At 45.2% G+C, this 26617-nt stretch overlaps 1 protein-coding gene across 1 annotated transcript in view; it reads right to left on the bottom strand.

Annotated features, from left to right (window-relative positions):
• Positions 1-4469: 4469 nt before the first annotated feature.
• The window catches only part of NXF3 (nuclear RNA export factor 3), a 66170-nt gene continuing 44022 nt past the window's right edge, over positions 4470-26617 (bottom strand). Inside the window, exons 6-24 of the mRNA XM_040628748.1 lie at positions 18665-18820; positions 14452-14605; positions 11399-11573; positions 11024-11177; positions 10265-10348; positions 10066-10170; positions 9873-9953; positions 9683-9752; positions 9439-9527; positions 8934-9043; positions 7239-7275; positions 6849-6917; positions 6708-6763; positions 6461-6568; positions 6282-6340; positions 6056-6171; positions 5918-5960; positions 5283-5355; positions 4470-4737 (exon numbers count right to left, since the gene is read on the bottom strand). Coding sequence (XP_040484682.1) covers positions 4551-4737; positions 5283-5355; positions 5918-5960; positions 6056-6171; positions 6282-6340; positions 6461-6568; positions 6708-6763; positions 6849-6917; positions 7239-7275; positions 8934-9043; positions 9439-9527; positions 9683-9752; positions 9873-9953; positions 10066-10170; positions 10265-10348; positions 11024-11177; positions 11399-11573; positions 14452-14605; positions 18665-18820 — 1926 coding nt within the window. The 3' untranslated portion in view covers positions 4470-4550. The remainder of the gene's footprint in view (positions 4738-5282; positions 5356-5917; positions 5961-6055; positions 6172-6281; positions 6341-6460; positions 6569-6707; positions 6764-6848; positions 6918-7238; positions 7276-8933; positions 9044-9438; positions 9528-9682; positions 9753-9872; positions 9954-10065; positions 10171-10264; positions 10349-11023; positions 11178-11398; positions 11574-14451; positions 14606-18664; positions 18821-26617) is intronic.

Here is a 26617-nt window from a genome sequence, read left to right as displayed (position 1 = left end):
TTGTCTCTCACTGGAGCAGATTTCTAAGGGTTCTGTTTTTGCCCACTTGTGCTATATCACTTTCTGGTAGCCAGCTTACTGAGGTTCCCTCCCCCCACTGTTTATCTTCCCATATATCCCCTCAGATTCACTTCTCTGCAGCTCCTACCTTGCAGAAAGTGGTCGCTTTTCTACTTGTAGAGTCCCAGATTTTTTTTTCTCTTACATCTCAGGTTGAATTCGTGGGTGTTCAGAATGATTTGATAGTTATCTAGCTAAATTCAAGGGACCAGATGAAACTAGGTCCCCTATTCCTCCGCCACCTTGCCTCCTCCTCCATCTTTCCGTTTAAGTAGGTCTTGATTGATTTCTTTCAATGAAACTTTGTGGCTTTCAGAATATAAGTTTTGCATTTTCCCAGTTAAATTTATTCATGTGTTTTCTTCTCTTTGATGCTACTGTAGTTGAAATTGTCTTCCTAATTTCATTTTGAGATTGTTCTGTGATGACGCATAAAAATGCATTTTTTTGGTATTTTGGTATTGTATCCTGCAACATTGCTAAATTCACTTTTGTATTTTGATATTGTATCCTGCAACATTGCTAAATTCAGTTATTAGCTCTAATAGATTTTCTCTTTTGAAATAAAGGCAAACTTCTTCAACTTAATAAAGAGCATCTACAAAAAACCTACAGCAAAATTATATTTAATGATGGTAGACTGAATGGTTTCCTACCTACTAATATCTGGAAAAAGGGGAAAATGTACACTCTCACTACTTTTATTGAACATGACGTGGACATTTCAGCAGGGACAATGGGTGAAAAAGAAAGAAGAAAGAAAGAAAGAAAGAAAGAAAGAAAGAAAGAAAGAAAGAAAGAAAGAAAGAAAGAAAAAGAAAGAAAGAAAGAAGAAAGAAAGAAAGAAAAAGAAAAGAAAAAAGAAAAAAGAAAAGAAAGGAAGGAAGGAAGGAAGGAAGGAAGGAAGGAAGGAAGGAAGGAAATTAAAAAAAAAAACAGAAATAAAAGGCATACAGATTTGAGAGGAACGAAAAAAAGTCTCCTTATTTGCAGTTGACATAATTATCTAGGTAGAAAATCCCAAGGATGGGGCGCCTGGGTGGCTCAGCTGTTAAGCGTCTGCCTTCGGCTCAGGGTCCTGGGATCAAGCCTGGCATCGGGCTCCCTGCTCGACAAGAAGCCTGCTTCTCCCTCTCCTACTCCCCTTGCTTGTGTTCCCTCTCTCGCTGTCTCTCTCTGTCAAATAAATAAATAAAATCTTTAAAAAAAGAAAATCCCAAGGAACACACACACACACACACACACACACACACACACACACACTTCCTAAAACTAGTAAGTGAGTTCAACAAGGTAATAGGATACAAGATGAGTGGAAAAATCAATTGCATGCCTATAAAGTAGCAATGAACACATAGACATTCTAATTTGAACCGGAAAGCACAATGTAATTTGGAATCACTCAAAAATATTTGGGTGTAATTTTAAGGACTTGTGTGCTGAAAACTACAAAACAGTGATGAAATCTAAATACATGATGAGACATGCCATGTTCGTTGATGAGAACATACATATACACACATAGAGATATCGAGTGGTGGAAAGAAAGCTAACTGAATCACACAGAAAATTCTAACATCAAATGTGGATGGCTGTGGCTGATAACACTTAACTGTGAACTGAGGGAGCTGGCAGATATTTGAGGTTTGTGGCTTGGTTCAGTTGGGTCTAAGAATCCTCTGTTATCTAGTGTTTCCCTCAGATAAACTCAATAGAATTCGAACAAATTTGCATTTTCAAAATCAAGTGTGTTTTCAAAACAATGTGAGCATAACAGCCTCATTGTTAAAATTACTATAGTAATTTCTATTTTAGTAATTTAAAAAAAATGATAGTTATTGACTTGATAAGATTAGGTGTGGAAATATATATGTATACACATACATATTTATCATATTTATATTGTTAATATATATTTGTCACTGGCTTTCAAAAGGAAGGTGATTTTGTCACTACACCCATTCAGAAATCTTCCTTAAGTCCCCATTACATACAAAATTAAGCTTAGGGGAACATTCCTACTTCTCAACCATAGACAGCCGCAACCTAGAGGCTGCCCAGGAGGTGCAGGTCTGAAGGGCTGTTTACTTATCTGCTCATGAAGGCACACAAGGTCTGCCCCTACATTTGAACCCCCTCCTTCCACTATGCTCCTAGGCCTCAAGGGAGGGTCCACCTGTGAACACCTTCCAGAACTGACTCTGAGGGGCCGTCCTCATATCAATAATTCTCCATCTCCTCCAGACCCCAATAGGTACCCTACACACCAAAGGTGGGGGGATCTCTGACCTAAAGAAAAAAAATCCTGCCTCTAAGAGATTATGTCTTTTCCAAGTATTTTTACCTGGCACAATGTACTTTTATAATTAATGAGTTTTCTACATATCCTATACAGTATATCATTACAGACAGATACACACACACACACACACACACACACACACACACACACACAATGTATTTTCCTGGAAATAAAAGTCTTTAGCTTTCTTTTCTCATTTAGTATCTTATCTCAATGTTTGCAAATGTGTTTTTATTATTACGATGTTTGGATAAACTTTCCTAGGCTTTTTGCACATTACCATTCTTTTAATAAGAATTTTAGGTTGATCTCAGTATCTGATCTCTCCACTGATTTTTTTTTTATATATATATCAAGGACATTTTATATCAGTTTTACATGAGGACAATTTTTTATCCCAAGATTTTCATGTGCTTTTTAATGCTGTTTTTCTTCAAACAGGTTGCTTTTCAATAGATGTAGATGGCTAAGAAGGTAACAGTATTCTATGTGTAAAAATATCTGACTAGAACCCTGGGGACAGAGAACACCAGCCTCCAGGTCAGCTTTATTTTCTCATTTAGTAGCTTGTCTAAACATTTGCAGTTGTGTTTTTGTAGGTTATTATGGTTGGATGGATTTCATACATATCTTGGGTATCCCTATTGATTTTAGTAACAATTCTTTTTTTTTTTAAAGGTTTTATTTATTTATTCAACAGAGATAGAGATAGCCAGCGAGAGAGGGAACACAAGCAGGGGGAGTGGGAGAGGAAGAAGCAGGCTCATAGCGGAGGAGCCTGAAGTGGGGCTGGATCCCATAACGCCGGGATCACGCCCTGAGCCGAAGGCAGACGCTTAACCTCTGTGCCACCCAGGCGCCCCCTTTAATAACAATTCTTGATTGATATCTATTTCCCCTCTTTCTAGTGATTCCTTTATATGTCAAGGATATTAATACAATGTAAGTCGTATATGAGGGCAATTTATTCTTCCCAGGTTCTCTTGTGCTCTTTAATGCTGTTTTTCCCTAAATGGATTGCTTTTAAATTTGAATGGATTTGTATGGCTAAGAAAGAACACGGTTCTCTGCCTACAAATATTTGACAAATACGCTAGGGGCACAGAACACTATCCCCAAGGTATAACAGAATAAGAGAACAACAGCCACACAGCCATGGGGCACACACACAGCCTGGGAGTGGTCTAGTATTTGAGTCTCTACCCTGCTGTTCTCCAAGAGTCACTGACCCTCTTTGGCTCTCCTTTTCTTTCTCTGTAAACCAGGGATCACAATACAGGCCTTGAAGGGATTTTGCACAGATTCAACATAACATGCAATGTCACTATTTATTAAGAAGAGAATCAGGGATCCTGCGTGGGAAAATACACAATTGGTCTTGGAGCGGATTAGTGTCAGTTAAAAGTTGGCTACCCAGCTCCCAGCAAACCTCTCGCTCAGGCAGAAATGAACTCAGGCTAGAGAAAAAAGACAACAAAGATGATGAAGGTGAAGATGGCCACAAAAACAGTTTCTTGTCAGGGCTGTGTTCTCAGGACCCTGGATGAGTCTGGATGAAGGTCTCCTCTGGGATCATGTGCTTGGCCTGAAGGAAGTGAAGAGAGGGAGTTGGGAGATCAGCAGAGTCAGGAGCCCTGAGTCTCCTTCCCAGGCCACCCAGTTTCCGCTCATTTGGCCTAAATTCCTGAACCTCACCTTGGGCCAAGTGAGAACCAATGTAGTCCCACTGGCTGTCATGAAGTCACCTAGTGTGGAGAAAGCACAGGTGATATCTGTTAAAACTAAAGCCAGAGACAATCTGACTGCACAGTACCATTTCCCAATCTATGGAAAAGAAACACGCCACCACATTTATCACAACTTAGGCAATGGAATGAGCCCTGTGGCACAATGTGTACTGGGAAAAACTCCTGAAACCAAAATGTCTGTCACTAAAGGTACAAGTCCATGGACTTAGGGAAGTAATGAACAACTGTTTAAAAAACCAGGCTAGCTAAAAATAAGTAAGTAAGTAAGTAAGTAAGTAAATAAATAAATAATAAAAAACTGCTTAGCTTATAAGTAATGAAAGGATAATGTTCAGGGTGATAATGAGTGAAGTAAGTAAGCAAAACAAATTACCTGCAAGTTAACATGATTCAATCTTGGTTCCTCCCAGCTCCCTCCTATCCCCATGCACCCCCAGCACTCACTTCTGAAACCACTGGAGATTCATCCCAGACTGGGTGGAGAAAGTCTGCCCCATTTCCTGCCGCTTCTGGCAAAGGGTGGGCCAGGAGCTGCAGGAGGGTGTAGGCACTGGGATAGAGACTGTGCTCGGGGTCTCCTTGGGGCTGGCGTCCCTCACAAACAAATCATCGTTCACGATGCATAGACTGAAGGGAAAAAATGGGACCTCGGAAACTGGACAGAGAGACAACCCCACGCCTCAACAACGATCCGGCTCCCACTGCCACTCAGCAACCAAGTTGTCTCCATACCCCTACTGTGCCTGCCACCCAGGTTCCTTGGCTGGTACCTCTACTTGCCCTTCACCCCTCACAGAGCCAAACTTTGGAGAGACTGTCTAACCAATTTCACTCCATTTAAAGGTTTGTCCCCAAACCACGGACAATTTTACATCCATATTCACACTGCCAAGGAGTGGACAGTCTAATCTGCATTTTCAGAGGAAGTCACTGTGTCACAAAGAGATCATGTGACTTGACAAAGGTCACAAAGCTAGTGAGTGTTGGGATCAGGGAAAGAACCCATTATCTGATTCCAGAGCCGAAGCTCTTAATCACTACGAAACATGATTTCTTGGATGTACCTGTTGGCTTTTCACAATATTGAGAACACCCCAAAGACTGTACCTCCCCATTCCCATACCCCTGAACTCATACTGAACTGCGTGCTCCACCCACAACAAAGCACTCACCTGTACTTGCTGACAGGGGTAGTGATGAAGGTCCGGGTGAAGGCACGAACAGAATCCTGAGACATGCCTACCGCTGCAACAACGAGCAACAAACAACAATACCCCCTCAGCATTCCACACGCTTTCCGTACCCACACAGCATTCCCCAGTCAGGGTCTGACTTGATATTCATGCTGAAGGGGACAGTTGTTCTCTGGGGAGTCAAGGTGTTCTGAATGGGAAAGGCAATCTGTTCCCAGTGGCAGGGACCCTACCACGTGCTGGGACCAGTAAAAAACACTTCAGAAGTGCATTTGATGCATTTTTCACAGCTGCTCAAGAGATGGACATCATTAGCTCCATTAGCAAATGAGGAAACTTACAGGTTAAGAGCCCGAGGTCACAGAGTAAGGATCTAGGGTGAGAGCTGTCCAACTCCACAGACTGCATCCCTAATGCCCAAGCTGTGTGGGGCAGGCAGGCATAGCCCTAGTTCAGACCAGGATGATCTGAGGGCAGAGTAGAGATGGGAGAACACAGGGGGAATAGGAAGAGAAGGGAAGGCACCAGGGAAGCTGGGACAGTTCTGAGAGGGAGCCCAGCTAGCAGGGAGAGAGCAGAGGAGCATCTGGGGAGGAGGCTCTACACACACGCACCTTCCTTGAACACCCCGTTGACAGAGAAGCAGAGCATCATCTCCTGAAAGGGAAGAGCCCAGGTGCTACGTCACCTAAACTTCTTCCTACCCACCCGTGGCTTCCCGGGTCTGCCTGAGGGAGGAAGCCAGTGCTCACCGTCTGGAACCACATGTCCACCACGAAGGAGCTGAGGTCATGCTGAGTTTTGGGCAGCACACAGAGGGAGCGCATGATGTCACATTTTGTACGCTTCAGCAGCTGAACACGCAGGGCTATGGGGGGAGGAGAAGCAAGCGAAGGTTGGGGGTTGCCACACCCTGGGCCCTGTAATTACCCCTGCACACCCCCTTTCCCTGCCCAGTCTTCTCCATCACACACGCACAGGGGTCCTTGAGCTTCTTCATATTCCTGTTTTCCTTGAAGTATTCGCACAAGCTGCTTCTAGGAGAGACAGAGGAACAGGAGGTGGTGGTCTGGGCAGTGGGGGTGTTTCCAGGAGCTGCCCTGTGTCTGCTGGGGAGCCACAGGGCCCAGGAGCAGAGTCTGAGCTTTGCTACTCACGCGGCTGGCTCCCCGGGGTTGAAGGGAATGGCCAGGGAGAAGCAGGCCTCATTGTGGTAGGCACCGAGGAGACCCTGACGGTCTCCAGAGTCGTAGATCAAGTAGTACCTGTGGGAGAGCAATGAGGTCAGTCTGTCTCTGTGATCTGGACCCCAAATGAGGTTTCAAGACACAGTCAGCGGTCTTGAGCTCAGGTGGCCTCACCCATCCTAGGCATCCCCTTCCCCAGATTCCCTGGAGCACTTACTGCTGCAGGAATCGCAGGACTAGACTCTTCAGCGCATCAGATCCAAAGAAGCTTCCCTGAAATCACAAAAGTCCCCAAGACCACGGCGGATACCCCCTCCTCACGCACCACCCAAAGCCCTGCTTGATCCGCCCTCCTCACCTTGCAGGTTGGTAACCTCTTGTGGGCGGCAATACCAACGCTCGTTGGCGAGGGTGACTCCTGGCTGTCCTGGGGAGAGGAAAAGGCAGTGGGCAGTGCAGACCAGGAGCTGGTGCTGGACAATCAGGGAAAGGATGGGCCCCGGAGAGGGTGAGGGTCAGAGGCCAGGTGCAAAAGGGCCCTGGAAATTACATGGCCAAGACTGATGCCCCTGGAGAACGTGGCTGGAGGACATCTGGAGCCCTTGTTGGGTTTCCACGTGGATTTGGACCTCCATGAGTTTTAAGGGTCATGAAAATTTTAACTTCTGCAAGACCTAAATGGCTTCAGGGCAGGTTTGGGGCAGCATCAGTGCCAGGAGAGGAGTCAGTGATCAAGGAATACACCTACCAGGCGTAATAACTTGGGAAACAGTTCCAGGATGGAGCTGCAGAAATCCAGACAAAACAGAAAAGTCAGCGAAATTTTGCAGGTGTCCTTCATCATGGGAGCAAGCACACTTACACCTGACACACAGCCCAGTATGTCCCACCTACACTACAGTGTCCCAGCCTCCTGGGGCCCTTGGCACCTCCCTTGTGGATGGACCTAGAGGGAAAGCACGCACTCCCTTCCCCTCCTCTCTCTATCTGATTCCACTCCTCCGCCCCACCCCCTCTTCCCTCTCCCCCTGCGTGGATCCCACCTAGACTGCCCTGACTCCCATCTCCAGTGCCACCAGAAGCAACATTTGGAGCCCAGGCTCCAGGGCTGCCTTCCCCTTCCAGCCTCCCTTCCTTCCTTCAGGTCCCCACCAAAGGCTCCAGACAGAAGAGGGAATGGGGTGGGAGCCCAGGGCTCTGCTACCTCACTAGGGGTCCAGCACTCTGCAGGACCATGACACCCCGCAGGGGTGGCCCAGGATGCTGGGGCAGGGAGGTGAGTGAGGCAAGACCCAGGAGGCAGGGAGGGAGAGGGAGGCGGATGAAGACAGAAGAGGGGTTGACGGTAGGAAGGGAGAGGTGAGGGAGACATAGGGGAATAGAGACAAAGGAGGGAGAGAACGCAAAGCAAAGGGAAGGGAAAGAAGCTCTACCATGGTGGTGGGGGTCAGGCAGGAAGAGAGAAGAAGGGGGAAACGGCCCTCTGCCTGCAGTCCTTTCCTTCATCTCCCTGGCTGGCCCTGGCACCCGAGGTAGGAATGGAAAACATGCAGGTGTTAGGGCTGGGGGCCCACTGCCTGCCGGTTGAACCTTTGTCACCTGTGTGAGCTCAGTCTGAGCCCGACATGGGGAACGAGGCAGCCACGGGGGCAGGAGACCTACCCCAGAAGGAGTAGTGGGCCAAACCCCAGGTCAGCGTGGAGCCGAGGGTCTGTGGTCCCCTCCTATGATCACCGCCTTCCCTCCTGATGGCCCCAGTGCACCTGTGCCCGTCTCAGTCGGTTCCTTGCCTGAGGGATTATACCCGTGTCGGGCTACCCAGGGCTCCTCCGAAGGACCATTCGGGATGATGTGACGTGTGGAGGGAGGGGAGGGGGCGGAGCCTCTGAGAGGCCTGTCCTTCTGTCCTCTCAGGCACCTCTGCCCTCTGTCCTCCATTCCTGCCTCAGGAAGCCCTCTGCTCACCGGCAGTCACCCACTACCGGCCCCCTGACTCAGGGAACCCTGGTTTCTCCCAGGGAGGGCCCAGCTCCTGGCAGCGGGTCAAAGGAATGGATGTCATGTTGGCAGTCCCCCAGGACCTCGGCCCTCAACGTGGGGCAGGAAAGCCGCCAAGGCAGCCTGGAATTGGAGGGGGGATACATTTGGTTCAAGGAAAGGAGGGTCCCTCTCAGAACAAGGGAGGGAAGCCCTGTTTCGGCAGGGAGGCAGGAAGGCCTGTCTCAGCATGAGGCCCTGGGCTGGAGGACCCTTGTCAGTCCAGGTCACAGCATGTGGTTCAAGGTGGTCACTCTGGCCCTAGTGAGGAAGGGGAGCCCTGCTTCGTGGATCACACTTCCGCCCCCCCCCCCCCCCGCCAAAGGCACAGAGCTGCTGCCTCCTCCAAACAGGCACCGTCAGGCAGAGTTCAGAGTCCCACAGGGTGACACAGTGTACAACTGACCTTATGTTGGTTGATTTATCAGGGAAGGCGGTGCATGGGGGGCTTCCGCCGGCACTCATCTCTTCTGGCTGCAGACTTTTGCCCTGGTCCAACTCCCCTGCAGACTTCACCTACAATTACGGGGAGGAAACACACGGAGCAGAGAAAGATGGCCCGGATGACCCTGCACCCCCAGCCCTTCCCTTTTCCAACAAATCCACTTCCCTGACTCTTGTCACCACCCCGTGAGCTCTCCCCACCTTCCTTTCAAAGAAGGACCTGGGTACCACACCTCACCTCACTGTTGGAGAGGTTCAAGTTCTTGATGCTGGCGGCATTCTGCAGAGTGTTGCACAGGCTGTCCAGCTGGCAGGGGGTCTTGTTGCTCGGGTTCGAGGGCAAAAGCTATGATGAGGGAAGAGTTACAGTGAGGACCCCAACAGGGGATATCTGAGACCAATCTGCCTCTGCTACCTAATCTCTCCCACCTTCACCATCAGTCTCAGCACTGGGCCTGAGTCCTCACCTCGGGCATGTTCTTTTCATGGGTCTGCAGGGTGGCAGCCATGCTGTTTCTAAGACTCGGTACCATTTCAATATCATGGGTGATCAAGTCTCCGAGAAGGCGAGAGGAAGGAATCAGAAGGCTGAGAGAGGCCCGGCTGGCACAGCTCCAGCACCAACCCCTCCCCACGTTAGCATCCGTAAGGCTCCTTCCCAGACAGGCTCCTCTGCCCTCACCTGCCCTAGAATTACTGATGGAGACATACCAGGGCCAAAGTGGACTCTCTGGATGTTAAGAGCTTGCTGGGAGACTACATATCGTTTGTTCATGGGCAGCTGCAGAGTTAGAGATGGGGTCAGTGGCTCTGAGTTTGAGGTGGAGATGGGGGGCAATAGGTGTGGGAAGAAGGTGCGGGCCTGGATGTGGATGCACAACCAGTCTTGAGTCTGCATTACCTTTGTCTGCTCCACCTTTTCTGACTTCAGCTCCTTCTGCACAGAGTGGGGTGTGCCAGAGGGGTAGATAAAGATAGAGATCTGTAGGGAACACAAGAGGGGCTGGGTAAGTACCAGGAAATCTGACACAAGACCTTGCCCCTGTCCTGCCCTCTTGCCCCTAACTAGCCCCAGCCATGCCCTTGACACGCACCCTTTCGTTAGCCTCATCCCAGATCTTGCCGTTGACACCCTTCAATGCAAAGGCAACGCTGGCATCCTCAACAAAGAACTGGGCCTGCATTCTCTCATAGTGAAACTGTAGGGAGAATGGCAAGAGAAAGAGAATATGAGACCCGAGCCACTGCTCATCTGCCCTGTTTCTTCTCATCTGCTTCACTGTTTTCTCTTACCTCGATGGGGGTGAATGGGACACTGCATTGTCCCTGAATCAGATCCAGCAGCCACTTCTCATCATATTTGATGCCGAATGGAATCTAGGAGGCAGGGAGGTGGGAGAGATGGGAGAAGAGATTGACACAATGGAATCCAAGGTTAAGATAAGACCCAACCATGTCTTCCTTTCATACCCTTAGGTGGGTGGGTGGGGGGCTTTAAAATAATTTCTTATGAGAAGACATTATCCATTATTGCAAACTTTTGTACCAGACATGGATTTCCCAAATAACCTTTCCTTCCATTCAAACACTTTTCTTCAAATAATCGACTTAAGATGTTTAACATGTACTTCCTTTTATAAAGGTCCAAGTGATCCTAGCTCAGGGCAGGGTGCCTTAGCCCGCTTCTCCAACAGACCCCAGAGACTCAACCTCCTCCCACAGTCGGCTAGAGCTAAACTGAGCCTTCCGGTGTGGAGTTGCTCCATTTCCTTGGCTGTAGTTTCCTCTGCTCTTAGACGACTTACCTGATTCTCCCTGTAGTCAGTCTGTCCCCTTTGTATTGCTTCTCTGAGTCTGCCCTTACCTGATCTAGGATGTTAACTAGGATGTTAACATATGTAATGTAGCAAATGTGATGATGCTAGTAATAAAAAGACCGATTACTCACTCCTCTGCCCCCCAAAAAGTACCTAGCATCTCTACGCGAGTCCAACACAGTTCCCTCTGTTCACTTTCTTCTACCTATTAGGTCCATTTTGCCAGGACACTCACAATGATCTTGTACCATTTCCCCATGGTCTCATCCTGCCTCTCCTGCTCCACTCTTCTCTCTGGAGGCTTTTGCTTTCCCTCCACGTTAGCTTGGGTTTGGTCTTGTTTCTGAAAATTGCCTCTCCGATGACGCGGTGGAATGGCATAGGGAGCGCTGTGGGGAAGTGGAGAGAAGGAAGTAGTCCACACGTGCTCAGAAAGTCTTCCATTACACGTTTGCCCACTGATACCAGGGTACAATAAAGTTTGCTCAACCATTAACCTGATTCTATCACTCTTCACTCTTCCAGGTTGGAGAAGGGAATGACATATTCAACTACAGGGCTATGTATTCCACTGGCTGGTACACTTCAGCTATGCTGACTGGTCACTTACTATCTTACTCGGGTGCTTGTGTGAGCGCCATTTGTTGCTGGATCTCCATCTTGTTGCTGGTGGGACGAAGAATGACCGCCAGAACTGACTTGTTCAGACCAGTTGTTGTATCTCCTTCGGTAAATACCCCAGCATCTTGTTCTTCTTTGTAAGGAGTTACCTACGTCATTATGCCCTGAAATTGAGAACAACACATCAGTGGTCCCAATACCACAAACGGTTCTGGGGAAAGATCATGGCTAATGAAGAACTATCACTGGCTTTATCATCTACAATGAAATAGAGCACGGTGCCAAAAAGGTTGAAAAACTTCGCTGTGTTTCCATTTCCCGGGAGATGAGAGGTGGGGCTCGCTTGCAGCCAAGAAGAAAACGAGCGCAAAGGAAAGGGTTTGGGCCTAGGGTTTAATCTGTGATGTTAGCCCTTGCTCTGCCCTTTTCGGGCTGGGTGACCTGGGGCAAGTTGCCTGTCATCTCTAACTCACAGCTCCCTCCTCTGCCCTGGGGGGGGGGATAACAAAATCCACCCTGAAAGTTTGGTGTTATGGTTCAAGGGTCAAAGGTGAGTTCCCGCCTGAAGAAAGAATTAGAGAAGTGAAAGTTAGATCTGATGACAATATCCAGAAAAGCCCGGAGAGACAAAATATGGAAGATACCAAAAGAGAGAGGGAGAGAATTAAGGGAGATGTTGTGAGCATATCTAACACATGCTTCATTTGAGTCCCAGAATGAAAGAGAGGGAAACGTGAAGAAGTGGCATTTGAAGAGCTCTTGCTTGAGAACTTTCCCAAAGTAACAGGATAATCAAGTCAGTATGACAATACTAATAGGAGACAAAGTATGCTTTAAGGAAAAACATTCCTAAAGAAAAGATGTACATTTCAAAGCGATGTTAATGTAGCAAAACTGGGGAAATTTGTGACCCGAAGACTCAAACTAAAGGAAATATTAAAGGTTCTTCTTCAGGCAGAAGAAATACAATCCCAGATGGAGGCACAAAGATGCAGGAAAGAAAGACTAATGGCATTTGTGAATATGTAGGCAAGTCTAACTAAGTATTGACTATATAGCACCAGGACACTAATTTCTTCTAGGGGTTTAAATATACATAGAATTAAAATTCATGGCAATACACTGGGAGAGTGTGAGTGGAATCATGGAACATTGCATCTAAAACTGGGGATGTACTATATGGTGACTAATATAACAAAATAAAAATTATTAAAAAAAAAAGGAATCAAAGTGTTCCAAAGTTCTTTCACCGTCTGAAGAGCTTTAAAGAAGGAATTTACATAAGACCATGAAAAGGTAAAAAAAAGTATATCATAGTCTTAAGGGTCAATGCTACAAGAATGGCTAAAGAATGTTTAACTGTCCAGCCAAATGAGGTAACAATTTTTTTTTAAAGATTTTATTTATCTATTTATTTGAGAGAGAGAGAGACAGAGAGGCAGAGAGATGGAGGAGGGGGAGGGGAGGGCAGAGTAGGAGGGGGAGGGGAGGGCAGAGTAGGAGGGGGAGGGGAGGGCAGAGTAGGAGGGAGAGGGGAGGGCAGAGTAGGAGGGGGAGGGGAGGGCAGAGTAGGAGGGGGAGGGGAGGGCAGAGTAGGAGGGGGAGGGGAGGGCAGAGTAGGAGGGAGAGGGAGAGGGAGAGGGAGATAATCTCAAGCTGACTCCACGCTGAGCAAGGAGCCCAACTCTGGGCTCTGTCTCACAATCCCGAGGCCATGACCCCGAGATCATGACCTGAGCCAAAACCAAGAGCTGCCGCTTAACTGACTGAGCCACCCAGGCACCCCAAGGGTCCGACTCTTGGTTTCGGCTCAGGTCATGATCTCAGGGTTGTGAGATCAAGCCATTCTCTCTCTCCCTCTCCCCCTGCCCCTCCCCACCCCTCTCTCCCTCTAAAAGAAAATATTAAATCATTTCAGGGAAAGGAGAGGAAAGGGGCCTAACAACAGGCAGAAATAAATGTGCAGTTAATATGGTATACAGAAACCAAGTTGTATCTGTATTTACATTGAAAGTTTCAGACTGGATATTCCAAAGAGAAAGACGGATATTACGAGACTGGAATGAAACCATTCCATCAAATGCTCCTTAAAGGAGACACATGCAAGATTTAAATGATTTAGAAAATTTGAAAATAAAAATAAAATTTGGCAAAATGTATACCATTTACACGTTAACCTACTGAAACCTGGTATACCCATATTACTAAAGGGAAAGGTAGTCCTTCAAGAAAAAACAAAACAAAACAAAAAACCGTTACTAGAGAAAAGAGGGAGATTTCTTTATGATAAAAGGTTCAATGGAAAAAGAAGCCATTAATACAAAATGCTAAATGTGTGTGCATATCTTAACACAGAGCCAAAACATGCAAAGCAAACAATGACAGCAAAAGGAGAAATGGATAAACTCACGATTACAGTGGGAACACACCTCCTTGAGTGACACACAAAATGGCAGACATAAGTTCCACTAGGTGGAGATTTTAAAATGAGAATTAAGTAAATTAACAAATTTACTTAATTGGCATGGAACAGTGCACATAGCCACTACACATGGAACATTCCAGAATCGGTCATATGCTGGGCTGTAAGGCCAACCTCAAGAAACGTCTATGGGGGTAATGCAATATACCCTGAGTAGTTGATGTAAGCGTCAAGGGTAATGGTGGGGTCTCTGCCCCTCCCCCACCTCTAGTAGGCATCCAAAGAATGTTAATTTACACCAACCCCCTTCCCTTTGCCTCCCACCCAGCCAACCTTGGGGACCCTCCCCACTCTCCAAAGTCTGGACCTGTGAGGACCACATAAGTCAGGTCTATCCCCTCAACCAGTGAAAAAAAAATTCTCCTCAGCCTTGACCACTTCCATAGGAGAGGAGGTTTTCCCTGTGGAACCAGGATGGGAATGTCAGGGCCCACTTGGCCCATTTCCTCAAGAGAGTGCAGAAGTAGTCAGCCTGGGTCCTCTCCCCCGCTCCTCTAAACGGGGGTTGGCTGGGTGGCCGGTGGGGTGGGGTGGGGGAAGGGACCCAGAACCCCTCATACCTTCTGGGGATCTGAGGCCAAGGCCTCGTGCTGACCAACTCACCCATGGTGTGGACTGAAGGCAGTGACCTGTCACCAGTGTCCTCCCAGGTTGCTTGTGAAGAGAATCCGTGGGGTCTGGAGCTGGAGGTTTGGAGACAACCAGGGACAGCTGCTGAGGAAGGTGAGAGCAGGCCACAAACCACTTTGTCAGCGTCACACAAACAAGATGGAATCCTTACAGGAAGTCCCTTCCTCAAAGGCATAGAGAAGAGAGCCTCAGCTGCCAGAGGAGACTTCACTTCGTACAAATACTGCCCCCTGAGTTTGTTACCAGCCTGCCAGGGAGCTGTTTCCAACTGGTTCAGCCCTGCAGAAAAGGCCAGCTAGAATCAAGAGGGGTGGGACCCAGGTATTTGCAGCTACAAACACAGGGAGCTCTGCATGCCTCTGTATCCACTGCAATACATCTTGTTCCCTCATTCTGCAAACCCAGAGAACTCTGAGTGTCAGCTATAGGCCAGGCTCTGGACTTGCTACATTGCATCTGCTCTGTCATGGATTCCTCACAAGGGGAGTCTGATATCACAGTCACCAGCTTTGCAAGGTTGCTGCAGCTTAATGAGGTGCTGGAGCTTGTTTGGAGTCATTCAGATGCTACCTGGAGAAACAGAGACTACAACTGAGCTCCATGGAACGGCGGTGACATGTCCATGCACATGTAGCCGAACTAAATTCTTGCTGCAATATGTGGGATTTTTTTAAGTTAGAGCAAAATAACAGAATGTTCTGAAAATAATCACACGGCTGGCATTATCTCCAGCTCCTTCCAGAGAGATAATAGCAAACAAACAAATTTACCCTCCCCCACCGAAACAAGCAAACAAAAACAGAAACAACACTCTCTCTCTTTCTCTCTCTCTCCACCCCATCCCGCTCTCTCTCTCTCTCTCTCTCTCACACACACACACATACACACACACACACACACACACACACACACACACACACACAGAGCAGACCTGGAAACTAAAAAGGAAATAGCAAACAGAGTTTGGTGGGTCACTGTAATGAGATAGAATAAAACAAATCATGCCTTTTTCTTCACCAAAAAATACAGTCAGCATAGGTAGATGCCCCTTAGTGGTCAGAGACAGAACTGTAGCTCTGAAAGTCTCAGACCAGAGGGCTTTACATGGGGAAAAGAAGGAGGGAGGCGCCTGGGCTCCAGTGCATTAGCCAGAACTTGCTGGAATTTTCCACTACTTTCTGGAATTTTCTACTCTTTGCCCACAATCCCTTCCTGGATCTCCATGCCCTGAGAGAGAAAATTCAGTCCCTGAGAGAGGTGAAGAAAACTCTGCACATGAGGGTGTGAACATTTGGGGGGAAGGGAAGTGTAAGACACACACACGCACACACACACACACACACACACACACACGTAAACTGTCAGGTCAAGAGCTGAAGTTTGTATTTGCTAATTAAACAGTATCATGTGAACATTTTCATAACATGGTAAGTATATGTGAACTTTGCTTGTGAATTGGCTATTAGATATTTTCAAGTGTTTCTCTCAGCAAATTAGCCTAATGGCAAAATGCTAAACATTAAAAACGTATACTTAGAAAATGAAATCATTCTGCACCTTTCATCTGTATGATCCCCTCACCCCAACTCACAGATATCCAAGATACCTGATGTGAATAGATTGGTGCACATTTTCCAGGGGTGTTTCTCTTTAGGTAATGTGTACACTTACCTTAAAATATTTGTGTAGTTATGTGGTTATAGATACACACTTTCAAAAAAATTTGCAATCACATAAATAATTTTCCACAAATTGGTGTTTTCACTTACTTATTACAACATCTCCAGATTGCCATTTCTTCAGTTAATGCAGTGTGGCACCTTTCCAGATGTGTACTGGAGAAGCATTCTGCTTTTTATGTAAATTATTTGTTATCGTTTGCCCCTTTCTCCACTGATAAACAAAAGTCCTTCATCTTCTAGCCCAGTAGCACGAATTCTGTAATATTGTTTGCAAATATTTACTCCCTTCTTTTCAAACTTTTATTTTTTTTTCTTTTGATAGTACAGAAATTGCTTTAATTTTCATGGGTTTTCTTCATTTAAAAATAATACAGCTACGACAGAAAACAAAACAAGAAACACCTAGGGTTGCATCAAATACTAGCCCAGTGAGAATTCGTCATTCAAAGCATTGAGGGCTTCAGGGCACAATGGAAAAGAGCTTTACACCTCATTCTACATGTGTAAATAATGGGCAAAATAACTGAATACTTGTAAGGTCATTGGAGATACCATGTAAAGTGCCTCTGGCTTAAAATAATTCTGTAAATGATCATTTCCTCCCCTCCTTGGAGGTTACTTTTCCTCTGCTCCTGGTTGGGCCACACACACCACCCCCAGGACAGTGCTATCCATGTGGCCCCCTATTCAGGCCTCCAGGCCTGAGGAATGGGATTTCATCTCCACCATCATCTCCAAGACAAAGACATTGAGGAAAAGGTTGTTTGAGTACCCTGCCAGCATGACATGAACACCTGGGGCATTCAAAACCAGATATGTGACCCAAGAAAAACTTTTAACTCTGTTGCAAACTTAATTGGACAAATTAAAGGGAAGTTAAAGAAAAAAAATAACTTTCTCTATCCCAAACAGAAATGTCACATATAAAGAAATGCAAATTATTGGGAAAAACGCATGGAATGTGTTTTAAAGGCAAATGTTTAGTATTCTATTATATAAATGAATCTGATTAATAAAAGATTGTCGCTCGAAGTCCACTGAAACAATTCAAATAAGAACTATACATTACAAACTTATAAGATTAAACATGTACAAAACAATTACACATGCATGTATGTATGTTTGTGTGTGCATGTATTTCCATATATGTATATACATACACACACACACACACACACATATATATATATAACATATGGAGAATAGTATACACATATTGTGAGCAAAATTTGGAAGAATATATATGTCCATGTAAATGTACTTATATATTACTGTGCACAGGGAAGTATATCTGGGGGATATAAATGAAATTACCACGGAAATACATCTTGCTGTGTAACAAGATAAAAAATACAGACAAAAATATTTTTCTAATAAATACACATTCCTACACTGCATTTGATTTTGAAATAAATACATCAACTTGAAATCCAAAAAATAACTGATATAAGATTTTATAGCATTGTAGTATATACCTGGTTGGAAATTTCATTACGAAAATCATACGTATGTGTGTGGCTTAACTGTATATATCTAAATCTATATATTTTTTTCACATTATTTTTGTCTCTCAATCACACGCTTATTGGTTTCCTGTTATAGTTGGGAGGGGCTGAAGAAAAGTTCTTGCTACTGGATTTAATGTACACGGGCTCTGACTCACCCTTAATGCTTCATTTCCCACAAAATCTTCCAGAAGTTTCCCTCTGGGGAGGGACCTCCCTCCCTTCCTCCTTCCAAGGATCCCTGCTAAGTGATGTCTAAGCTGCCATTCTAGACATGTTCATCAGATGGCATGGACCTCCAATTCCTGAATTTTCTCCAGTGAAAAATATTATCTGGGATAAGGAGAGAAGCAGCAATTAAAAGTTATATTTTGCACTGCGAGTGATAAAACGGCATGCAAATTAAAATCATGCTCAAACGGCTTTACCAAACGATTTTCTTTCTTCTTTATAAGGATTTCACAGAGAGAAATCATAGTAATAAGATCACACACCCCTTAGAGGGCTGGTGGATATTATAGGCCTGAGGTGGGAGCAGAGAGGGCAGAAAGGGTTCAGGAACTTTCTATAGTCTTGTTAAGTATCACAAAGTTTTTCTCAGCATGCCAAACTGCTGGGTAAGGGATTTCCACACTGGGTCTCCCAAGAGATGAGCCAGGTTACCAGGTATTTCCTTCCTGCTATATCTGGTTAGTCTCCACCCTCTCTTTATTCTGCTGGTTAATTCCTCCTTGCCTCCAATCTCAGTTGAAGCATTCACTTCCTGTGAGAAGTCTCAGACACTCAAACCCTAACTGGTTTGATTACCTTTAGGCATCTACTCACCCCATCACCTTTACCATCTCCAGATACACTTTTCATGTGAAAGGGGACGAAAGACTGTGAGCTCAAACGTTCTGATGGGCTGTGGCTCCACAGGGTAGACTAAAGATTCTGAAGTTTTTCAAATATCTTACCTGAAGATTTGCCACAGATTTGCCTCTTCTACTTTTGAGGGGGATGTGCAGGACACAGGTCAGTTTAGAAATTGGACTGTAGAGCTGTTCCACAGACAACAATGAGGGCGTGTACTTCAGAGAAGCTGTTGCAGCTCCAGATTGATGCTTCCTTCTCTAAAGGATCCAATGAAAGTACTGTAATGACAGTCTGTGATTTTTAGGAGATACGGTTTTGCATTGCAGAGAACAAACGAAACTTCCAGAGGTAGAACTGTAAGTTAGAAAGTCATTCGTGGTGGTGGTGGTATTTTCTTCAAAGTGAAGCACAATTAGCATACAGCATTATATTAGATTCATGTGTACAATATAATGATTCGACAATTCTGTACATTACTTAGTGCTCCTCACAATAAGTGAACTCTTAATGCCCTTTATCTATTTCACCCATCCCTCCACCCATCTCCCCTCTGGTAACCACCAATTTGTTTTCTTTATTTAAGAGTCTGGGTTTTTTTCTTTCTTTTTCTTTCTTTCCTTCCTTCCTTCCTTCCTTCCTTCCTTCCTTCCTTCCTTCCTTCCTTCCTTTCCCTTCCTTCCTTTCCCTTTCTTTCTTTTCTTTCTTTCTTTCTTTCTTTCTTTCTTTCTTTCTTTCTTCTTTCTTTCTTTCTTTCTTTCTTTCTTTCTTTCTTTCTTTCTTTCTTTCTTTCTTTCTCTTTCCTCTAGTCATTTGTTTTGTTTCTTAAGTTCCACCTATGAGTGAAATAATGTTATTTGTCTTTCTTTGACTGATTTATTTCACTTTGCATTGTAACCTCTAGGTCCGTCCATGTTGTTGCAAATGGCAAGATCTCACTCTTTTTTATGGCTGAGTGATATTCCATTACACACACACCCCCCCCACACACACCATGTTATATATACCATATATACACTGTGTGTGTGTGTGTGTGTGTGTGTGTGTGTGTGTGTGTAACTTAGCTTTTGGAAATAATGCTGCAATAAATGTAGGGGTGCATATATCTATTCGAATTAGTGTCTTCATTTTCTTTGGCTTTTATTTTCTTTCTTCTCAAATTAGTGTTTTCGTTTTCTACTGGCTACCAGTAGTAGAATGACTGGATCATACGTGGTAATTCTATTTTTAATTTTCTGAGGAAGCTCCATACCGTTTTCCACAGTGGCTGCACCAGTTTGCATTCCTACCAACAGTGCCCTTTTTTCTCTACATCCTCGCCAACAAGTTTTGGGCGTTTTTAAATAATTCGCTTTATGGAATGCTCTTAAATATATTTCAGAATTTCAAAAGTCATTAAAAAAAAAACCTAAAAAAGGAAGCAAAAATTTCCATTAACCCCTGAGGAGATCTCAGCCTTCTTTATATTCTCACTAATTATATATGTAATATGACACCGACTTATATTTTAATCTACATAATAACATTTAATCCCTTTGATGTAACCACAAAGTCCACATGGTGATTCCTTCTTTACGGATGAGGAAACTGAGCCTCAGATTCCAGGCATGGCTGAGGCTAAAGCACCTGTGTGACCTTCACTGCCTTGTGATTCCAATAAATTCTGGCAAAGACCCTATGAGGAAGAGAATCCTCACTCCCTGAACAGGGAAGCTGGTGCCTGGGGCCTTAATGTCCCACACGGTCACATGTCATGCTCCTAGTCATTGGCTGAGCCCAGAATGGAATCCACATCTTCTGAAGCCAAAGCCTTTTCATGATTCCTACTGCTTCACCTGGTCTTGCATTAATTATCGGAGATACTTTTATAGGCTTTGTTTATGAACATAATGGGAATTCCCACTCAGTTTAGACAGTGTGGAAAATACATTCAAGGATGGAGGGAGAAATGCAAATAACTAGCAACGCCACAAAACACTCACATAGTAAACCTTTGGGGTTCCCTTCCTGACACCTGAAAACTATTTAAAATTCTAGCTTCAATTTACTGTGACTATTTGAGACAATTCTTTGTTTCTGTTTCTACCGTTTATCACCCAGACATCTGTTACCCAGATATTGCTTTTAACAGAGAAGGAAAGCTATATATCCTTTCCCAGTGAAAACGAATTAACAATTGTAAGAATGCCATTGGCAAGGCTTGAAGGAATATGTGTTTCTCAAAAAGAACTTGTTTTCTCGAAATTAAAGAGTTTCATTTTTAAGCATTACAATTAAAATCTGCATTACGACATGTTTGCTAATAGGTAACACAAACTACAGAATTTGAGGTTAAGATGAAGATGCCTTCATACATATTCATGGGCACTTTGAATGAAACCCTCGAATCTGACTAATTTGGCAGTGCACCAAAACCTAGTTTAAGTACCATCCATTACTTTCTCAAAACAAATATGGCTGAATACAAAGCAGTCCTTGACCGCCCATTGAGACAATCCATTTTCAGGAGCTGGGAAAAGAAATTATTAGGCAGAAGGCATGAGCATAGGGTGTTTGTTTAAAGTGTAGAGGTGAATGTCCACAATGGAAAGGAAATTGACTTTCTACTGGTGAAAGTGCAATGTACACATTAAACAGTATATTGAGCATCAAACTGAATATGAGAAGAAAATGGTTGAAAACCTCAAACATGACAAGCTTTCCCCTGTAGAAACGTCAAGGGTATATGATAGTGCATTGTATGAGAATAAACAGCCACACCTCACTTCTTTCAACCTGGTCTTCACCCTTAACTGGCTGCCACAGCGTAGGATCTGCCTGTTGCCTCACTTCCTTATGTGAAAATGGTCCCCAGGACAAGTTCGTCTCTTCCCCCATGCTGGCCTCCTCTCTAAGAGAGGGTAGTACCAAATCTCACTGGTTATAGACCTGTGAACAGGAGTGAGGCAGATCTGGATTTGAGCCCCGTTTCCATTACCTTCTAGCATAGTGGTGCCCAAGTTTGCTCATCATGCACTCAGATGAAAAAAAAAAATGTAGAGCCTTTACCTCTGTATAACAGGTCTGGTTGTCTCAGTGGTTCCGTCTATACCTGGCTTTGTCCACACCAGCAATCTCTATCTCTCTCATTGAGAATATGCAGTCTCTCAAATTTTTCTTGCTGTCTACCCAACCATTCTCCATCATGAAATCACCTGACACTCACAGCTAGGTTATATTGTCCTCCTGTTGATTGTCACCCATCACACAGAACACCAACATCAGACTAAGTCACTCTGTGATCATGATAAAATGAGATAAAAAAAAAAAACCAACAAGATCACAGTGAATACAGTAAAGTTGCAGGATGCACATTCAGCATACAGAAATTAGTCACACATCTACACACTGACAGTGAACCACTGAAAAAAAAGATACCAAGAAAATAATCCCATTTACACTAGCATCAAAAACAATAAAATACTTACAAATCAATTTAACCAAGAAGGTGAAATATCTATATGCTGAACTGACGAGAGAACCTGGAGAAGACACAAATAAATGGAATGATACTCCATGTTCACGGATGGAAGGAATTAATATTGTTAAAGTATCCATACTACCGCCAAGTAATCTGTAGATTCAGTGCGATCCCTATCAAAACACCACTGCCATTTTCCACACAAGCAGAACCGAAAAAAGGCTTTACATTTATATGGAACCACAAAAGACCCAGAATTGCCAAAGCAATGTGAGAAAGAAGAACAAAGCTGGAGGCATCACGCCTCCTGCTTTTAAACTACATTACAAAGCCATCAATGATCAAACGGTATGGTACTGGCATAAAAACATACACGTGGACCAGTGGAACAGAGCAGAGAGCCCAGAAATAGACCCATGCATAACCCGTCAGCTAATACTTCCTAAGAGAGCCAAGAATATTCAACAGGGAAAGGATAGTCAGTTCAAGAAACGGTGCTAGGGGGGCACCTGGGTGGCACAGCGGTTGGGCGTCTGCCTTCGGCTCAGGGCGTGATCCCGGCGTTCTGGGATCGAGCCCCACATCAGGCTCCTCTGCTGGGAGCCTGCTTCTTCCTCTCCCACTCCCCCCGCTTGTGTTCCCTCTCTCGCTGGCTGTCTCTGTCTCTGTCGAATAAATAAATAAAATGTTTAAAAAAAAAAAAGAAATGGTGCTAGGAAAACTGGACATTCACATGCAAAAGAATGAAACTGGACCCCTATCTTAACACCACTTACAAAAATTTACTCAAAATGAATCAAAGATTTAAATGTAAGTCCTGGAACCATAAAACTCCCAGAAGAAAATATAAGGGGAAAGCTCCTTGGCGATGTTCTTGGCAATGATTTTTTTGCATATGACACAAAGACACAGAAGCAATGAAAGCGAAAATCAGTAAATGGGGCCACATGAACCTAAAAAGCTTTTGCACAGCAAGAGAAATAATCAACAAAATTAAAAGGCAACCTACGGAGTGGGAGAAAATATTTGCAAACCATCTATCTGCTAAAGGGTTAATGTCCAAACTATATAAGGAACTCATACACCTCAATAACATAAAAATAATAATCTGATCAAAAAATGGTCAAAGGACCTGAATAGACATTATTCCAAAGGTGATATACAAATGACCAACAGGTATATGAAAAGGTGCTCGGGGTGCCTGGGTGGCTCAGTCGTTAAGCGCCTGCCTTCGGCTCAGGTCATGATCCCAGGGTCCTGGGACTGAGCCCCAGTCAGTCTCACTGCTCAGGGGGGAGCCTGCTTCTCCCTCTCCCTCTGCTGTTTCCCCTGCTTGTGCTCTCTCCCTCGTGTGCTCTCTCTCTCTCTCTCTCTCTGTCAAAAAAATAAAATTTAAAAAAAAAAAAAAAGAAAGAAAAGAAAAGGTGTTCAACATCATTAGCCATCAGGGAAATGCAAATCAAAACCACAATGAGATTGGGGCGCCTGGGTGGCTCAGCCATTAAGGGCCTGCCTTCAGCTCAGGTCCTGATCCCAGGGTCCTGGGATCGAGCCCCGTGTCTGGCTCCCTGCTCAGCGGGAAGCCTGCTTCTCCCTCTCCCACTCCCCCTGCTTGTGTTCCCTCTCCCGCTTGTGTCTCTCTCTGTCAAATAAATACAGTCTCTAAAAAAAAAAAAAACCACAACGAGATATCATTTCACACGAGTCAGAATGGCTAAAATCAGAAACATAAGAAACAACAACTGTTGGCGGGGATGTGCAGTAAAGGGAACCCCGTTTATGGGAATGTAAACTTGTGCAGCCGCTCTGGAAAACAGTATAGAGGTTCCTCAAAAAGTCAAAAATACAACTACCCTACGATCCAGTAATCGCACCACAGGCTATGTACACACCGAAAAAATACAAAAACACAAATTCAAAGGGATATGCGAACCCCTATGTTTATGGCAGTATTATTTACAACAGCCAGAATACGGAAGCAGCCCAAGTGTCCATCAGTAGATGAATGGATAAAGAAGATGTGTTATATATACATATGTACGTGTGTGTGTGTGTGTGTGTGTGTGTGTGTGATGGAATATCACTCAGCCACAAAAAAGAATGAAATCTTATTTGCAATGACATGGATGGAGCTAGAGAGTATAGTTCTAAGTGAAATAAATCAATCAGAGAATGACAAATACCGTGTCATCCCGCTCATATGTGAAATTAGGAAACAAAACAAACAAGCAAGGGGAGAGAGAGAGAGAGAGAGAGAGAGAGAGAGAAGAGAGAGAGAGAGATTGAGAGAAAGAGAGAAATGAAGAATCAGACTCTTAACTGTGGAGGACAAACAGATGGTTATGGGGGGGGGGTTGAAAGAGGTGATGGGGATTAAGTAGTGCACTTGTCGTGATGAGCACCGGGTGATGTATGGAATTTTTGAATCGCTGTATCATATACCTGAAACTAACAGAACACTGTATGTTAACTATACTGGAATTAAACTAAGACTTAATTTTAAAAAGGAAACTACATAGCATATAAACCATCCCTCAAGCAACATCTTCTTTTATTAAGATAGAACTGTTTTTAAACTTATGTTTAGGATGCAGATTTTCCTATGTCTTTTATTGCTCCTTATTTCCACAGTCTCCATGCTGATCAAACATCTGTGACGGGCAGAGTCCACTGTAGATGCCTGTACCAAGGAACGGGTGGATTGTCTGTGATACGGTTATGGAGTATGAGGTGGAAAGACTGTTTAGGACGGAGGGTAGCAATGGGAGCCTGGACAGGAAGGTTCCAGCAGCAGCTGCTCTGTTCACTTCCCCATGCGCTGGCTCACTCTGCTTCAGGGGAGGGTGGCAGAGAGGCTGGGGCTGTGGAATTCCATGTGGGCTTAGCTCATGAAATAATAAAAGAGGCATTATTTCCCATAGGCTGCTTCTCTTCCTGCCCATCAAGCACAAAGGCATCAAGTACCCGGACCACCTCCAACGAGGTGTGTTTCTCACAAAGGCTGCTGCTGGTGGGGGTGGGGGGTGGACCCCTCCCTATCCCCCATCAGGGCCCAGGAGCCTCTGTGCGGAAGGAGGCCCAGAAGCAGCTGCAGGAACTCCAGGAGGGAGTGGCCTGGCGATGCCCTTTTCCATCCCTCATCTCCAACTAACTTGGGTGCCTTCGCTCAGAATACCTCCAGATCCTGTGTGTTACTCTCTGCTCCCAATACTTTGTCTCAGAACCTATCCCTGACTGAGCAGATACCCTTAGCCCTGGGATCCCTGCCTGTGGTCCCTAGCCCCAGTGCCAGCTCATAACTGCTACTTATCTTCTTCCTAAACGTGGATTCCATTGATCCCACGTGGCTTCTCATTTAGTGACATCGTGCCTTTAGTGATCCCAGAATCCCCCTCCATTCACAGCCCTTTGTCATACCGTCATCCTATAAGTCTTGTGCTGAAGAAAGCCGGTGGTTGGATGTGAATAGTTTATACCCCTTCAATGGCCATATCCAAAGGCAGGAACGTCAGACCTAGAGCAGACAAGGTTAGACACTGTCCGCACCCCTCCAGAATAGAATAAAGTGGGAAGAAGTGATGCCTGGCTGCTCTTAGTGCCCTAGCTTGCATCAGAAAAGGTGGTGGTGAGGTAGTGGTAGGAGGACACACCTCTAACCAAGTATCTTTTAGGTCAGGCAAGGCTGTGATCTCGCCCAGACTTCCTAGAAGATTGTGTAAGATCACAAAGAAGCAAATACGTAATAATCCTGCAATTGCTCCTGAGCCAGGATGGTCTCAGCCCCCTGGAGTGTGCAATCAGTTACCTCTGAGCCATGTCTGCTTCCCTGGGAGCCCCCACTCTTCACCAGTCAGGCTGGACTCCCCATCCCTTCCCTCTCATCCAGCCTCCATTAGCCCTGCCCACTGTGTCAGGCCCAGCTCATCTTCGGGGAGTCTCTGAGCGACTCCAGTGAGCCCTTCCTCCTCTTTACACATTAAGGAGGTTCTACAGAGGTTACCACAAGTTCCACAAGGACCTGGACCCTGTGAAACCACTACCATGACCTCTGCAGCCCCTGGGCCACCGAAGGTGTGAAGAGTGACAGATGCTCAGTGAACACCCATGGGACAGTGTAGGACATGCAGGGCAAGGAACTTACCCTGGGATGGCTCAGGCATTGAGTCCCAGGAAGAGCTCCTGACCCGCATTCCAGCGTCCCTCCCAGTAGATCCCCAGTCACCTCTTCCTGGGCGTCAAGGTCTTCCCAGAAGCCCAGGTCATGCGCAGTCCTGATGCGCACATAGAGGGTACCGACTGAGGACAGGAAAAGCAGAATTGTTCCACGGAAAGGATAAGGACTTTGCCCCAGCGCAGCTCCACAAAATGCTGCACGTCACAGAGATGGCACTGAAATACCTACGTTAAACAGATGAGTACGTGTGTTTCCCTTCCTCTTACATTGGCAAATACTCGCTAAAACGTGGTGCTGCTATTGAGGGAAGAAACTTCATCCCGGTCAAAGATTGGAGCAGTTGGGATGGGAAGGCAGCAAACATTGGCATTGTGGATGATGCACCAAATATCATGCTAGGATCCTTAGGGCGGTTTCCCCTTG

This window comes from Ursus maritimus, assembly GCF_017311325.1.
Source record: "Ursus maritimus isolate PB19 chromosome X unlocalized genomic scaffold, ASM1731132v1 scaffold_X1, whole genome shotgun sequence".
Classification (NCBI taxonomy): domain Eukaryota; kingdom Metazoa; phylum Chordata; class Mammalia; order Carnivora; family Ursidae; genus Ursus; species Ursus maritimus.
The sequence above is the reverse complement of the archived record's forward strand: the minus strand, read 5'-3'. Positions and strand labels throughout refer to the sequence as shown.